This window comes from Sus scrofa, chromosome 1 (assembly GCF_000003025.6).
Source record: "Sus scrofa isolate TJ Tabasco breed Duroc chromosome 1, Sscrofa11.1, whole genome shotgun sequence".
In the NCBI taxonomy this organism is placed as follows: domain Eukaryota; kingdom Metazoa; phylum Chordata; class Mammalia; order Artiodactyla; family Suidae; genus Sus; species Sus scrofa.
The window spans coordinates 85826350-85844526 of record NC_010443.5 but is presented as its reverse complement, the minus strand read 5'-3'; the positions used below and the strand labels follow the sequence as shown (position 1 = coordinate 85844526).

At 35.1% G+C, this 18177-nt stretch overlaps 1 protein-coding gene across 2 annotated transcripts in view; it reads left to right on the top strand.

Moving 5' to 3' along the window:
- BCKDHB (branched chain keto acid dehydrogenase E1 subunit beta) overlaps nucleotides 1-18177 on the top strand; it is a 261843-nt gene that overhangs the window by 173135 nt on the left and 70531 nt on the right. For both annotated transcript variants that reach the window (XM_021082900.1, NM_001123219.1), the window contains 1 exon segment: nucleotides 13891-13977. In XM_021082900.1, coding sequence (XP_020938559.1) covers nucleotides 13891-13977 — 87 coding nt within the window.

The following is an 18177-nucleotide window of genomic DNA, read 5'->3' as shown; positions in this document are numbered from 1 at the left end:
TACTTCTTCCAATCTATGAGCATGGTTTATCTTTCCCTTTGTTTGTGCTGTCTTCAATTTCCTTCATTGGTGTCATAGTTTTCCGAGTACAGTTCTTTCACCTCCTTGGTTAGATATATTCCTAGATATTTTATTCTTTTTTTTTTTTTTTTTCGTCTTTTTAAGGCCTCACCCATGGCATATGGAGGTTCCCAGGCTAGGGGTCAAATTGGAGCTGTTGCTGTTGGCCTACACCACAGCCAGGGCAACACTGGATATGAGCCACATCTGCAACCTACACCACAGCTCACAGCAATGCTGGATTCTCAACCCACTGAGTAATGCCAGGGATCGAACCTGCAACCTCATGGTTCCTAGTTGGATTCATTAACCACTGAGCCATGATGGGAACTCCTCTACTCTTTTGGATGGAATTGTAAATTGGATTGTTGTCTTAGTAGCTCTTTCCAATAGTTTATTTTTAGTGTATAGAAACACAAAAGATTTATATATATTAATTTTGTATCCTGCAACTGTACTGAATTCATTTATTCTAATGGTTTTTTTGTGGCATCTTTGGGATTTCTAGATACAGTGTCGTGTCATCTGCAAACTGCAGTGGTTTTACTGCTTTTCAATTTGGATTCCTTTTATTACTTTTTCTCATCTAATGGCTGTACAAATGATCATTTAAAATCAGAAGTCCAATATTTTACATCTCTTGGTCTTTTCTGAGGATAAATCTTAGAACTGATTGCTTATTTTAGGAATCTGAATAATTGTTAGCTTTTGATAAACATATTAGCAAAGTGTCCCTCAAAACTTTTATGCCAGTTTACTTTGTATAGACAGTGTAAGAAAGATGTTTACTGTAGTCTTGCCAGAATTAAAATTTAAATTATTTTGTGACTTTAATGGATGAGGTGCCATTTTATTCTTATTTTTATACTTATTTTTTTTTAAAAATATTAGAACAGTGGAACATTTTGTTTGGTTTATAGTGGTTTTCTCTTCTATAATAATAGTATTTTCCACACTTTGATTCATTTTCTCTTTTATTTTTAATTATGTAACCATTTTGTGAATATAGTCCTGGTGCATATTTTTATTAATTGTAGCACATGTATTGATTCCTATAATAACCAATATTTTCATGATACAGAAGCTCCATCACTCCAAAAAATGTTCTTGGACTATCCCCTTGTAACTACCTCTTCCTTCTTTATACCCCTGATCTCTGGAAAACCACTGATTTGTTCATGTTCACTGTAAATTTGTGTTCCTGAGAATGTCATATAAAAGGAAGCATATAGTATATACTGTTTTAAGATTGGTTTCTCCCATTTAGCCTAATGTCTTTGAGATTCAGTCAAGTTATTCTGTAACTGAATAGTTCTTTTTTTTTTATTGTGGAGTAGTATTCCATTGTATGGGTATACTACAATTTTTTAAATAGAAGTACAGTTGATTTACAATATCATATTTGTTTCAGGTATACAACATAGTGTTTCAATATTTTTTTTTCTTTCTTTGCTCTTTTTTGTATATAGTTTTTATTTGTTTATTTATTTATTTATTTACTTATTTATTTTTGCTTTTTAGGGCCACACCTGCAGCATATTCAGGTTCCCAGGCTAGAGGCTGAATCAAAGCTGTAGGTGCTGGCTACATGCCTGACCTACACCACAGCTCATGGCAACGCTGGATCCTTAAACCACTGAGCAAGGCCAGGGATCAAACCTGAATCCTTATGGATGCTAGTCAGATGGCTATCTGCTGAGTCACGGCGGGAACTCCTTTATATATAGTTTTTAAAAGTTGTACTTCATTTACAATTATTACAAAAATATTATCTATATTTCCAGGGTTGTATATCCTTGTAGCCTGTCTTCTACCCAGTAACCTGTACCTTCACTCTTCTACCCCTGTATTGCCCCCTCCCCCAACCACCACCACACTGCTAACCACTAGTTTGTTCTCTATATCTGTGAGTCCACTTCATTTTTGTTATATTCCCTAGTTAGCTGTAGTTTTTATGTTCTGTGTATAAGTGCTATCATACAGTATTTCTCTTTGTCTGGTTTTATTGCATTTGGCATAATGTCCTCCAAGTCCATCCATATTACTGCAAATGACAAAATTTTGTTCTTTTTAAATAGCTAAGTAGTATTTCATTGGGTATATATACCACAGGTTCTTTATCCATGTATCAGTTGATGGACACTTAGGATGCTTTCATATCTTGGCTGCTATGAACATTAGGGTGCATGTACCTTTTTTTTTTTTTGCTTTTTAGGGCTGCACCCTCGGCATATGGAGATTCCCAGATTAGGGGTTGAATCGCCAGCCTATGCCACAGCCACAGCAACGCGGAATCCAAGCTGTGTAAGCGACCTACACCACAGCGCACTGGCAACGCCGGATCCTTAACCCACTGAGAAAGGCCAGGGATTGAACCTGCGTCCTCATGGATGTTAGTCAGATTCATTAACAGCTGTGCCATGACTGGAACTCCTGCATGTATCTTTTTAAATTAGTGTTTTCATTTTCGTTGGATATATACCCAGGCATGGAATTGCTGGCTCATATGAGAGTTCTATTTTTAGTTTTTTGAAAAACCTCCACAGCTTCCACAGTGGCTGCACCAATTTACATTCCCATCAACAATGTAGGAGTGTTCCCTTTTCTCCACATCTTTGCCAATATTTGTTATTTGTGTTCTTTTTGATAATAGCCATTTGAGGTGTGGCTGACCTCACACTGTGGTTTGGATTTGCATTTCCCTGATAACTAGTGATATTGGAGGATATAGCAAAATAATCAGCTTATAGCAAAATAATAAGCACAAAATCTTGGATTGCTCTTCAAAAAAAAAAAAAAAAAAAACCAAAATGGCTTTATCCCTTACAACCCAAGTTATATAGGTATATCTCAATTTTTGTGATATAATGGCCATGATCACTTTATTCTATTAGTTCTTGTCAGTAAGAAAGTTGCAGAATAGAGAATTGTAAATCAAATAGGAATGGATTATTAATATTTTTGGAGTTTACAAGGAAAGAAAATTTCAGAGTTCCCCCCCCCGGAAAGAAATAAAGCATATATCTTGGTATAAATTAATTTTTAAATATTGAATTATATTTCTGGATAACTCTTATTATTGCATCTTGACTTCTCATGGATATTCCGTTAGCAATGATGTCTGATACTATGTTTCTTGACCTTGAGATTTCTGTGCCTCTCTGCCCCTCACCTACTCTATCAAGTAATCAATGAATGTTTTGTAGACAAATATTGCTATTTCTGCTAAAGGAATTCCTCTCCTGAATCTACCTGTTGTATAACTCATTTCTACCCATCATCTTTATTTAATAAAAGTATGGTGTTTATTTACTTTATTTCTCTCTGCACTTGGTTGTATATACCCAAAAATATGTGTGTAACTTTTTGTTTGTTTGTTTTTTAGGGTCACCTCTGTGGCATTTGGAAGTTCCCAAGTTAGGGGTTGAATAGGAGTGACAGCTGCTGGCCTACAGCTACAGCTGTCACCACAGCCACAGCAATGCAGAATCTGAGCCACATCTATGACCTACCCCAGAGCTCATAGAAATGCTGGATCCCCAACCCACTGAGTGGGGCCAGGGATCCAATCCACATCCTCATGGATTCCTTTCCGCTGCTGCCCCACAGCAGGAACTCCCTGTGTGTCACTTTTGCTGAAACATCCTGTGAGTTTTTCTATACCTCCTTTTTTGAGTCATAAAAAAGACTCAAAAGATTTTAAGCTTTGCCCATGTAGTATGAATGACACATGTTTTTTGTTTCATAATGGACTAAAAATCCATTTGCTCCAACAGAATTGGACCAGGTTTTAGAAAATAAGAGCATTCATCCATGGTGATGCAGAAATGTAGCAATGTTTATACTTTTGATCATTCCTTAGAGAAGTATTACCTTGGTAGACAACGAATTGGCTAGAGGGAAAATTGTACCCTCGATACATGCTGAAAACAGCAGTGTAAAATGTAACTGGCTGGCAATCCTAGTTTGGGTTAGGGTCGCTTTTTTATTCTCGGTGTGCTGGGAGCAAAGAGGATGAAGTCAGCTTCTACCCTTAAGAATCTTATGATGGCCAGACATAGTATTTCCCTCTGTTGTCCACACTGGAAAAAAATTTGCTGAAAGGAGACTTATGAATGGAAAGGGAAAGAATATTAATAATTGTTTGTTTTAAGAAAGAAAAAATCATTTTTTAATGTTATTTTAATTAATTAATTTATTTATTTAATTTTTTATTTTTTTGTCTTTTTGCTATTTCTTTGGGCCGCTCCCGCGGCAAATGGAGGTTCCCAGGCTAGGGGTCGAATTGGAGCTGTAGCCACTGGCCTACGCCAGAGCCAATGAGGGATCTGAGCCGCATCTGCAACCTACACCACAGCTCACGGCAACGCCGGATCATTAACCCACTGAGCAAGGGCAGGGACCGAACCCGCAACCTCATGGTTTCTAGTCGGATTCGTTAACCACTGCGCCACGACAGGAACTCCCAACGTTATTTTTAAAAAGACTGTGGGGTGAACATTTCAAATTTGAAAAAAAAAAATGTTTTTTTAATCAAATATAACTCGATTTTTAATTTCAATATTCTGCCTTAACAATATTTAAATTAATTACTGTCTTTCTTGAGTACACTTTGCCCTAGGATGTTGTGGCAGTCCTCTAGGGACCTGGGTTAACTCATCTGTGTTTCCCTAGTTATTTTCACATGTGATTGGCTCAATAAATTGTTTTTAATATGAACTAGTGACCTTTGGAATTTATACAACATTAAAAGTTAATTGGGAAATTGTATGTAATAGTCAAATCAGGTGATGACGGTGATTTTCTGTTTTGTACCAATGTTTCAGACTGTCTTAGTTGGCATTATTCTATCTTTTAGTTATGGGCAGAGTATGAAGCAGAGATTAAGGTTCAAAGATTCTATGGGGTGTAGCTAGACCCCATTGTTCCCTTGGATGGTGGGTTACAGGTGCTGTTTATGAGTTATCTTTGTGATTACCTTCAGCTGACTTACCACTGAAGATTTTTTTGTGGAGTGCTATCATAGATAAATAGTTGTGCAAATAATCTATGTGACATTAGTCATCCTAGGAAAAAATGTCCTTGAGTCTGTTTCAAAACGGAGAATGGTGAGGAAACCAGATGTAATGCTTTTTCAGAAAAGAAGACATAGTGAACAATTGAGCTTGATTATATATTTTTTTCCCATAGGATATAGCATATTCTGAAAAGATTTTATTTCTGGTCCCCAGAGGGACCAATTTGATGCTTTACACATTTTGAAATCACTATCTGTATCAACAATGAAAATCAAACTGCTTGATTAAAATTTAAGTATTAAAAAATGATTTGATTAAACATTTTCTAATCATTAGGGAAATGTAAATCAAAACCACAATGAGGTACCACCCCATACCCATTAAAATGGCCACTATCAAAAAAATAAAAAAGACAGTAACAAGTACATTGAGGATGTAGAGAAATCGGAACCTCTGTGCATTGGTGGTGGGAATGTAAAATGGTATCCCTGCTGTGGAAACAAGTATGCCCTTTCCTTAAACAATTAAATACAGTATTACCATGTGAACAGCAATTCTACTTCCGGATATATACCTAAGAGAAGTGAAAGCAGAGAGTCAAACAGATATTTGTCCACTAGTGTTCATTCATAGGAGCATTATTCATAATAGCCAAAAAGATGGAAATAATCCAAGTGTCTGAGAGCTGACAGGATAAATAAAATATGGTTTGTAAATCCAGTGGGATGGGATTCAGCTTCAAGGAGGGAAATGTTAACACATGTGATAACATGGATAACTCTTGAAGGCATTATGCTAAGTGAAATAAGCCAGTCACAAAAGGACCATATTTTGTGATTCCACTTACATGAGTTTTCCAGAGTAGAGACAGGTTCATAGAGACAGAATTAGGTTGGTGGGTGCCAGGGCCTGGAGGAGGAAACGAATGGGGAATTATTGTTTAAAGGATACAGAGTTTCAGTTGGGGAAGATGTAAAATTTCTGGGATTGTATGGTGGTGATAGTTGTACTGCAGCATGCATATGCTTAATGCCACAGAACTGTAGTTAAACAGGGTTAGAATGGTGAAACAAAATGCTGTGTATAGAATTTTCATTCAGCCCATAACCATAACCTAGATGCTAAACTAGGTACATGAGTTACCTGTGAAGTATCAACTCCTTCTCCCAGCATGCAATATGTATATAATACTGTGGTAAAAAAAATAATATTACTTGAATGAAGGTGAACTGCCTAAATTAATGAATAATAAATGTTGGGGAATGGCCCTACTGATAATCCTTATGACTGGGTCAAGTTCTAGGTTTGCCAAGTAGTGTGTTCAGCAATCATCATTTTGTTATAAGAATATAAGCATATTTACAGTAAGTTTTTAGTTATGTGGTACTTTTGAGTGCTTCCGGCCACTGCAAACTTCAAAGAAGCTTGGAAGAGCTCAGGATGGTCTACGAAAAGATGTGGGAGACTGTGTTTCAAAAGTACAGCTGGATTTTTTTTTTTTTTTTTTTTTTTAGACCCACACTTGGGGCATATGGAGATTCCCAGGCTGGGGGTCTAATCGGAGCTATAGCTGTCGGCCTACATCCCAGCCACCAGCAATGCCAGATCCAAGCCATGTCTGTGACCTACGCCACAGCTCATGGCAACCTACTGAGCAAGGCCAGGGATTGAACCTGCAACCTCATGGTTTCTAGTTGGATTCGTTTCCGCTGCGCCACGATGGGAACTCCCAGCTGGCTTTTTAATGGTACTTGTAATGATTTTATAAAGTTCTACAACATGGAAATCAACAATATTAATGTCTGAATGACGTGTTATAATTTCTCCTTTTCATAAAAGGAAGTGGAGAAAAGTTGAAGTGAGATTGAGATTGGGTACAAGTTTATGGAAGTATCTTAAATCCTGCTGGAAAATGGTAGGGCAGTGTAAAAATGAAGACTAGGAAACAATTTGGAGGTATGACCGTCTTAGTCTGAGAATTTGCTTTTGCATACACAGAAATTATGTTGATACCTATAGGTGGTTATAGCATGATGTTTAAGCTAATGGGGAAAATGGAAAAAAAAGAACTTTCAAGACATTTGTTTGCACATTTACCTATGTTTCAGTTCATATCTAATAAGTGAACACCAGTCCAGTATAAATTCCTTTATCACCATGGTGACGTGAGCTCTTGTCAACAGGAGAGGAAATTTATATTCAGTACCAGAGAAAGGAAATGTTCTGAATGTTTGTTACAGTCATGCATTTACAAGATATACATAAAAACAAACACATTGAATACTGCTAATTCCATATTCTCAAACCAATCTGATCTAGGAAAAATAGGTGGAAAGAATTGGACCAGGGCAGTCCTGACTCAGAGCTAAAGGGAGGATTAGAACTTAGTTTTTAGGACTTCCCTTTGAATGTCTTTTTACAGCATGGTTAGTCCCTCCTAACAGCTTCAAGGCATCAGCAAATTGGAAGTGTGTTAGTGATTCATTTAAATCACAGCATCTATATGCTTTAAAAAAAATGGTATCAAGAACATTTATTGAACATCCGCATTTATAACCCTATATTAGGTATTGTGATTCAGTAGAGAATAGTTGATACTTACTGAATTCTGTGCTCTTGAATGATTTAGTCTACTCAGTCTGGGCAGAGGAGAGTATGAAGCTACACTCATCTTCTACGAAAAAGAATACTCGCCTTACAAACTAAGAGATGCTTAGATACTTTTTGAAGAAAAAAAAAGGGAAAGTAACATAGGGTTCAAAATAAAGGAAAGCTTAGCTATTTGGGGGGACCAGGGAGGGTGGTGTTGTGTGAGATAGGTCTTGAGAGAGCATTGGAAGGCCTGCCTCCAGCTTTTGGGGAAGGAAGTCAGAGGCAGGAGAGCCTGGGTCACAGACACGGAGAGCCAGTAGACCCGCAAGACAGGCGCCTGGAGGAACCAGGCTGGGGAGGTCAGGGTGACTGACAAGCACCTTTATCCGACATGTTTTGAAGTGGCTTTCAGAAGGTTGTTCACTTTTAATTTGTGCACAAGTGTTTCTTCCGAGGCTCATCAGCTCTGATGATGTAAATAATTCAGACAAGAATGAACCTTTGAGGATTTCTGAGTTTCCGCCACACTTCACACCTTGGTCAATGTGATTTGTTCATTCTTCTGCTGTTGACCTTATTCAGTTCTCTTTCTGCTCCACTTGCTCCTTACCTACTTTTTTTTTTTTTTTTTTTTTTGATAAAGCTCTGAGGATTTAGTTTTTCTCAGTTTACACCAATTTCCTATGATACCAGACACTTTGTAACCCCACCATTAATATCCTTGCCAAAATGGACCTCTCCCGAATTTTCTCTGGTGTTCATGAATCTTCTCTTTTAAATGTTGGTATTTCTCCAAAGGCGTATCAGCCAGTGGTCTGATTGTATGTGACAAGCATGCTGATTCATCATAGTTATTAGGCATGTATGAATACATTTGTTAGCCTGTAATTAATTGTGAGGTTTTTCTGGCTAGCAAGTCAAATGCTTTTGGCTACTAGACAAGAACACGCTTCAAAAATTTAATTTATCTGCAGTGGTACTTGAAACTAATCAAAATCATGTCCTTAATGCTTCTTGACTATTTAATTATGATGACCGTGCTCTTGATGGATCAAACAAAAGGTGTACAACTTTACTCTTACTTCTGCTTCTATGTATTTACCAACAGATTTCATTTCAAAAGGAACTGGTAAAGACCAGCTTTGATGTTTCTTTTGCATTTCATTAGCTTTATATTCAAATAGAACATGTTAAAAGGGCTATAAATTGCCTACAAAGTGTTACTTTAGTTACTACTTGACTATATCAATCTTCAGAATAGACTGATGAACATAGTGTCAGTCAGGTGGAATTGCTCTGTATGAAGAAAGTCTTGCTGTAGGTTTTGAGTAAGAAATGAAAAATACAACTTTTCCACAGAAAAGAAACTCATGAACTTGGAGAACAGACCTGTGGTTGCCAAGGTGAAGGGGCAGGGAGTGGGATGGACTGGGAATTTGGGGTTAGTAGTTGCAAACTATTGCCTTTGGAATGGATAAGAAATGATTTCCTGCTGTATAGCATTGGGAACTATATTTAGTCACTTATGATGGAGCATGACAAAGGATAATGTGAGAAAAAGAATGTATATGTGTATGTGTAACTGGGTCTCTTTGCTGTACAGTAGAGAATTGACACAATGTAAACCAACTATAATGGAAAAAATAAAAATCATAAAAAACAGAAATATATTTTGCTTTTTGAATGTGTGTTGCACTTTCAGGCATATGCAAGCTTAATGGTCTGCCTTTCTGTATTATTTTCTCCTGGAATGACAGCTTAACAGTTTTCCCGGTTGGAGTGTGTGAAAATCTTTAAAGGCTACATTCACTAAAACATATGTCCAATGTTTGGGCAGCCAAAATCGGTGCAGTCATTTTAACAGAGCTTAATTTAGCAACTCTGCTATTACCACAGATATCTTATTGTTAAAGTTATACTAAAATGTCCTCAGTTTGGAGTCAATTGTTTCATATCGACATTGTTCTAGATTGTGCTGAAGTTAACTTTTGCATTATCTTAAATTTAAAAATGGATTTTGTTAACTATTTTGTAATAAGCCATAAGAGAATCTGAAAAAGAATATATACGCATAATAAAAATATAATTGAATCACTGTGAACTTAAAACTAATTCAACATTGTAAATCAACTGTGCTTCAGTGAAGGAAAAAGCATTTTGCTAAGAAAGCAATAGCTTCAAATTATATCAAAGAAAGACATGCTGAATATAGTTAAGTTATTTTGATAGATTTTTATCTAACTTGGCTTGAGCGTCTACCATGGTCTGAGTATCCGGCTAGGTATCCTGAATAGATAACCTTAAGTTTTGGCCATTAGTAATGACATCGGGTAGAAAGTGGACCATGGGGAAAAGTTATGGAGGGACTAAACCAGGAGCAAAGTATCTTTTTTTTTTTTTCTTAAAAATTTTTTTTTATTGAAGTATAGTTGATTTACAAAGTCATGTTAATTTCTTTTGTTCAGCAAAGTATCTTAAAGGTTCCATCACAACAGGGGTGTCACGGTGGTTGGTTGTTGGCCATGTCCTTGTGTGTTCAGCATGAAGATCAGGATGGCTTCTCTTAGATAGGGTGCTGCTGATGCCTTGTGGGGAGAGAATGACAGAAACAGGGAGAAAGAGTGACAATCCCCTGTAGAAATCCAGGGCAGGCCAGTGCCCACCAACTTCCCAGCCACAGGCTGTTTCACTCCTAGCCTTTCAGAATTGTTTTTTAAGTTTTTGCAACAAATTTTTTGAGCCCTTTGGGGAACAAAGCCATTTTGTTTTGTGCTTGGGAACACAGAGCATTTATTCACAGTCCTGTCTAGAACTGGCTCAGCTTTCCCTGGTGCTGTTAGCTGCTCTAACTCACTGGTGTTCCCTCTGCTGAAGCCAGAATCCTGGAGCAGGTCTTAGTGGCAAGAGGTTGAAGAAGCGGATACTGGAAAATCCAGCCTTACGTGATCTTTCCTGGCTATGATAGGTTTAGCTTTTATATTGAAAAGTTGTTTAAACCCTTAAATTTTTTTTTCAAGGGGCGAAATACATTTATCTCAGAAGAAAACATGAAACTTGAAATATCACTTTTTTTCTAAAGAAATGGAATTTTAAACTCATTAGTGTTTATATCAATAGTAACAAAATTTTAAAAGGTGAATGGCTATCTCCACTGAAAGGCACCATATTTTTACTATCTAAGTAGGTCAAAATGCTAAACTTGGCTAGGAAAATTTCCTAGCGCTTAGCACATACATTGTGCCTAAATGTATGAAAACTAAAATGCCTGTTGAAGTTGATAAAATGCATAGTTTAATCAGAATGTCTATTTGAATCACAAGGAATGGGAAGAGTAACATGCTCTTCCACTTCGTATATTTGTAATGTTCTCATTATTATAATATTTACAAAGTGTTAATAATTTCCAAAATAGAAAAGTAGCCATCTTTCAAAATTTTGATAAATTAAAACTGTGAATGATAAAAAGCACATACCAAGCTGAATTTATATTATACTTTATAAATTCCTGGAACTCTATTTATAGACTTTAATGATATATGCTAATTCTTTGAAAAAATCAGTGTTATGTGTGCTGAATGTAATCTCGATGTGCAGCAAGTCCCACAGAACCTGGCGTGGAGAGCCTGACTCCCTGTTTTCTCTTGTGCCTATTTGTTACTGAAGTGTTGGATCTCAGGGTTCCCTTGTATCTGAAGCTAAGTCCTAAGATACCATTAAAAACACTATGTTTTTTTGAGAATATGACTATAGCACAATGTGTCTTTTGCATTTGTTATCTTTGACATGAATTCAAGGGCTTTCTCTTTATTTTTATTCCTGTAGACTTAATTGAGAATATTTTCAATAATATAAAAATACTTTTCATGTAAAGTTAAAAAAAAAAAAGTTCTTTCCCCTCAGTTCCTTCACTGTCAGTCTTCAAGAGAATCAAGTTTTAATGGTTTGGAATACATCCTTCTAGACTATGTACACATATTGGCTATAAATATATATATGTATGGCTATGTTTACTGGTGTTGCCATTACTGTGACGGTTGTTTTTCACAAACATGAGATAATATTATTCTACAATTGGCTTATTTTACCAATTAACTTATCGTGGGCCCTGTTCCATGTCCTTGGACTTTTTCATGGCTGTATAGACTCTCCTGTATTTGTTTATCTTGGTTTCTTTAGCTTTTCTTCTGACAGATTTCATCTGCTTACACATGATGTTGCATGAACTCCAAGGGTTGGAAGCTCTTGTCCTGGGTACATCTGTGCTTAGTTTCCCCACTATACTCTGCAGGCTAGAGGAAGCCTAGAACAGTTGCTTTAGTTGCTTATAAGCCTTCAGAAATCATCCTCAAGGTTGTCATTTGATATTGGGGTGGCCTCAGTTTAGATAAAAAGTACCAGCTCTGTTGTGTGGGGTGTTAAAGTAACAACAGCATTTTTATATATGTTTCTCATTTCTAGCCCCTAGCTAGGTTGCACCATCTAGCTGGCATGGATTTTAGCAATATCATTCTTATGTTGGCAGAGTTCTGGGTTTCAGAGCTATAAGAAAGGTCTGATTGTCAAATATGTTCTTTTAAATGGCAGTCCTTAAAGTCAGGATATCTTTTTAGGGAATACTTTGAGAATACATTGATTTTTTTTTTTTTCATGATTGTGGAATATCTTTGTCTATATTTCTAACCAGGTGCATTGAAATTTAATTTGTGATTTTCATATTGGCATAATTAATCATAGTCATAAAATTCAAATACTGCAAGGTTAATATTTCACTGGGGTTGGGCATGGTGTTCATTAAGCTGTTCATAAAATTTTATGTTTTTCAGTCACTATTTATTTAGTAGATACAGTAACTTATTTTTGTCATGGCTATTGGCCATATCTTGGAGTTTAACATGGGCTGGCTGAAACTGCTGCATACTTTTGAAATGCTAATCTCCAATTGCCTAGAATGAAGGAAATCTTTTAATTTATGTACAGGCACATCGGAGACATTGGGTACAGTTCCAGACTGCTGAAATAAAGCGAATGTTGCAATAAATCGAGCCACCTGATTTTTTTGGTTTCTAGTGCGTAGAAAGTTAATGCTTGTACTCTACCATATTCTATAAAGTGTGTAATAGCATTCTAACTAAAAAAATGTACTTACGTTTGTGAAAAAATGCTTTATTGCTAAAGAGTGCTCACCATCCTCTGATGCACAGGTTCAGTTTGTTAAAACTTGAGTTTATGAAAACTGCAACATATGTGCACAGCGCAGTAAAGCAAAGGGCAATAAAATTAGATCTGCCTATAAATTTTTTGGAAGATTTTTATTTCATATTTGTAAAATAGTAATGTAGAATTTAAAGAAAATAATACCAAATTAATAGACGTGAAGAGGAGAAATGACCACTTCTCCTTTGTAATACGGTAGTTTTTTCAACATATTTTAAGCAATAACTTGCTGTTGATTTGCGTATTTTTTAACCTTCCACCACACTTGCATTCTGCCGTGATATCATAGCTATACTTTGATTTATTATTGTCCAGAGTAAGTTGTGCACTGTGGGAGCAACTGCACTGATCCAGTGTTGAGAACCCATCCTTATTGTCTGTGACATTTTCTACTTTACAATGGAGTTGCTGTCATTAACCAGATTTCAGTGCCTATGAATGAAGGGAGTTGTAAGCCTTTTACTTTCCCAGTGATTTGTTCCTGCTCCGTTTCCTCTAGGATCTAGTGACTTGAGCGTTTCCTTTGCTACAGCTTTTCCATGCTATTTCTGTGTTTTCCTTCTCCACAAAGCAATATTTCCTAACATTCTTTATTTATATGCAAATGTACCCTCAAATGAACAGAAAAGACACTTTCATTCTTAAAGTCCTATGAAGAAAAAAAGTGCTATTCAGATATAAAAATGTGAAATACGGTAATTCAGTTTATAACATAAAAATATGCTATAATGGAGTGCATTTTTAATGACATACATAGAATTATAAATCTCATTTTTCTTTTCCACTAGGATTATAAACTCTATGGAAAATGTTTTTTTAACAGTATGGAAATCAAACAGCTGTCTAGTTGAAAGAGAGTTGTAACTCATTTGGCATACCATAGAATTGCTAATTTTTAATTTTTATTAGGTTTAAATAATTTATTTTTATTACTTAATCAAATGTACCATCATATACTTGAAAATACGTATTGGCTTCAACATCGGACTTTCCTTTTCTCTTTCAGTCTGTGATCAAAACAGGGCGACTGCTAGTTAGTCACGAGGCTCCCTTGACAGGCGGCTTTGCCTCGGAGATCAGCTCAACGGTTCAGGTAAAGTAACTTTTTGGCACTGAAGTGAACATTTGTGCAATTGCTTGTGTCTATTTCAAGAACAAAATTACTTATCACAATATAGAAAAGTATGCACTGTTTAGAAATGTACATTTTTCTATTTGACTCCAGTTCAGTGTCCTTTAGATAATGGTCTAATTACATCTTCCAAAAAAGAAATCTTGAAATAATAAAAACTGAAAATTGCTTAATAGGAAGAAGAAAGTTTGAAATAATATGCTAATAATGTCAGTTATGTTTGTGAGGATAACAGGAAAAGAAAATTCTTAAATTAGAATGTGATGTTTCTCTTTTGATAAAACATACCTTTTATGAAATGTGTTAATTTGTAAAGTTGACCTTAGAGTTACCAGCCTTACAAAAAATGCATCTCTCAAGTCAATGACTTAAATTCAGCAAATTCACAATAAAAATTTATTAGTTTGATTAATCAAATTGTGCTATTGGCAAACTTTAGAAGTGATTTAAAAACATTTCTTTGAAAAAAGTATTCAGTTAAGATGCTACATGTCAGGAAAAAATTCTACAGACCTCTTTATAGAGAATTTTTCCTTAAAACTTTCATTCTCATTTATATTACAGATGTAAATAAGATGATTTAAATGTTTCATTTTTCCTAATTTTTTAAATTAAAAATTAAAATTTTAATTTAATTAATTTTAAACAGCAAGATACATGCATTTTAAATTCAGAGCACCTTTGCACTTAGCAAACATTTTACTTGTCTTTACTGGTGGTAAAATGATTCTTTGTTAAGATGCATATAAATCATGTAAACTGAAAATTCTTCTAAGGGTATATGGTTTAAAAACTTGATATAAAATTATGATATGTGAGTACTGATGTTTACATCAGTATTTCTACCAATAAAATGTCTTTAAGTAAGAAACGACAATGTTATAAATATTTTAAAATTTATGAATCAAACTTAAACATCGATCTTTTAAAAACTAGATCAAAACATTTCATTATGATGATCAAAAGCAAAATTATGCTATTATTTTTATATGTTCTATATATTATCACTAACAAAATTAAGAAAACCTTTGAGTTTTGTAGATTTGTTGTTTTCCTATTATACAAATTGACTACAAGTTGAAACATATTGCTTTCATTATTAGCATGAGTACCTGGTATTTACTGAGCATTTTATTCATTGAGTAGCATAATGCACTATCTTTGTTAAAAAACAAAAAACAAAAAACAAACCAAAACAGGGCTTGCTAGAATGAGTCGCTAAGCACCAACATGCTCTTTCAAAGTCAAAGACAAACTGGAAAAAGAAGCTAGGATTTTCTGATTCTTAATTACTGTGGAGTCCATTAAACCACTGGATATGAGAAGAAGTGGTTCCTGCAAATAAGATCTTTATCAGACAGACTTGTTTCATTTTGCCCACTGAATGCCATCTTATTATCTCGAATTTCATTTGTATTTAAATGTAAAAGGAAAATAAGTAGAACATAGAAATTATAATTCCTCTTTTAAAGTCTGCTTTCTCTTAAGTGTGATTTTTTGAATTCCTAAATTATTATAGCTGCAATAGAATGTAACATTTTTTTAGCCTAGGGGAGAATTAGAAATATTATCTAACCTAATGGCTACCGGTCTTGAATAACAAGGACTTGTGTTGAGGGAAAATTGTCTCTTGGGCCCCAAGAATACATATGTGAATTCCAGTTTGAGGAACATCATATTATGAGTTAAATGTAGTCAGTATAAAAAGCTAACACCAACAAGATCCTAAATACAATATCAAAATCAGATCCTGATATAATATGGTAATAATCGGTGGTCAAGTTTTTGAAAGAGATTATCTGGAATTGATCATATTTGTTATTGTAATATGAAGACACCAAAACAAACAAGATGCTTTGTAATACTCAGACTCTCCAAATATGCCCATTGATCCTCCAGTGTTTGAAGTCTGAGAAATCCTGAACCAAACCAACCGTATTTCTTTTGCATAGGAGCGTTTGTAGTGCTTATGATTGTCCCGTTTTTTAAAAATACGTGGAAGATTTTGGGGCTAGTATAGGAATCTTGAGTAAATGTTGAGTGCATAGGTATTCTTTGTTCAAAGTACCCCCCCACACACACCTCTTAGAAGAGGATAGAAGTTTTGGATTCATTGTAAAATGTTCCCTGTTTTCCATGTTACAACCTTTCAACCAACCAATCACAGAATGAATTAAAGCAATAATATAAAATGTGTAGAGGGATCTTCATTTGATATTTTGGGGAACTAGAATTTGGATTTCTTAACGTGAGAATGAATTTGAAAACTTTCACGGCTGTTTTCTGCTTCATTCAGAGTTCACTTGTACCAATGGGAAGTATGGAAGATGAATTTTAATGAAATATAAGCATAGTAACTTCAAATGTTTGCCTGCTCTGGCTTTTATGTATTGACAAAGCAGGGGGAAAAAAGGCTAAATACCTTGAGGTTTTGTGGTTTTTTTTGGTAACACTATGCACATAATGTAGAATAACGTGAATAATACAATCTACATTTCTGTAATTGTTTCCCACATATATTCGAGTAAATGCGTATACAGTGTATAGCGTCCTCTTTATAGAAGGCCTCACTCCCTATTGAAAGTGAAGCCTGTATCAAATTTCCGGAGTCTGAGGTTGTTCAATCTGAAATCGTTTAAGTGTGAGGTGCAGCTGCTTTCACCACTTGGAATGATTCATATTTCTGTATTTCTTTTGTTATGTATACTCTGTAAGGTTGAGAAAGATAAAACAGGGTTAAGATTTTGAAAGCCACTTTTCTGGAAGGCAGGGAAGAGGTACACAGAGGGCTTGTCAATGTTGTCTTAGAAAAGAACTTTGAAATTATGGATTAGTGGTCTGTATCTTTGAGCACTGTTGATTAAAATGCTGAGTTGTTTTCCTCATATCAACAAATGTAAATTTTATGTGAAAGGGAACATCTCCAAACAAAATCTCTAGAAGCATCATTTTGTGGAAGATATTTGGTAGCTCTTGAAAAGCTCATGGTTAATCTTTCAAAATTGCTCTTATTATTATACTATTTTAAGAGAATGATTATTAACAATAAAAGTACTGTTTTTTAAATACATAAAATATTGAGAGCACCATTTTCGGTTTTCCTGAAATTTAAATTATTAAAATTAAAAACATTGAAGGGAAGACAGCATTTTAGACAGTATTTCTTGAGGTTTATAACTGATATTTTTAGGTAGAAAAATTATATCATGCTGTGTAAAGTTGAATATCAAGTAAAGGATCTTTTTTTTTTTTTTTTTTTTTGCTAGCTATGGGAAGTGTTGCTGGCTTTACTATTGGTTATTTTTAGTTAGATAAAATATGAAAAGAATGACTGCAAAATACGTTCATATTTTATTTATGTAACTTTTCAGTCCATAGCAGATGTCTTTTCTGTCATACAAGGAATTCATTGTCCACAAGTTTTTCCCTGCCCATTCCCTCATTTTTCTAAAGCCATTTATTTTTATCATTTCAAAAAATATTCATTGGGAGTGGTCTCTCTTTAAAGTAAGGTTAAATTCCCCAAAGTGATTAGGAGACTACTTTGTGTCAATTCAACATAATACTTTAAACTTCTGTTTAGCCGTCAGTTCTTCCAAAAATTTACATAGACGCTTACAAAACTCAAAACCGATCCATTGAATCTAAGAACGGTTTTGCATTCCTATTGGATTAATTTGGAAGTTAACTGGGAGGCAGAACAAACTGAGTGAGTCTGGTGGATCTAGCTTTCCTCAGGGAAAGATTTTTTGGTCAGGGCTCCGAAGCTGCGCTGCACTGTCTCTTGCCATCTCCTTTTACATTGCCATCTCCTTTTACATTGCCATCTGTTCTCACTTTGGGGTGAGGGAACGTTTTTCCTTCTATCCTTTGACACACACTGAAACTTGGAGAAGAGCTTCTTTTAGGGAGTTAGGCATTCCACTGTGTACCCTGATTTGTGGAAAAGCTCAAAGACAACATAGTTTAGCTAACTCATTGTGTAGTTTGAGCAGAGATGTTGTTTTGGAAAATTATATAACTTCGTTTAATGTGATGTTAGTATTCTTCAGCTTTATGTAACCACAGCTTTAAAAAAACAAAAACTTCATTGTGTAAAGAAAAAAATTATGTTAATCTCATCCATTTTAATATTTCTTCGGATTATATTCTGTATTTGAA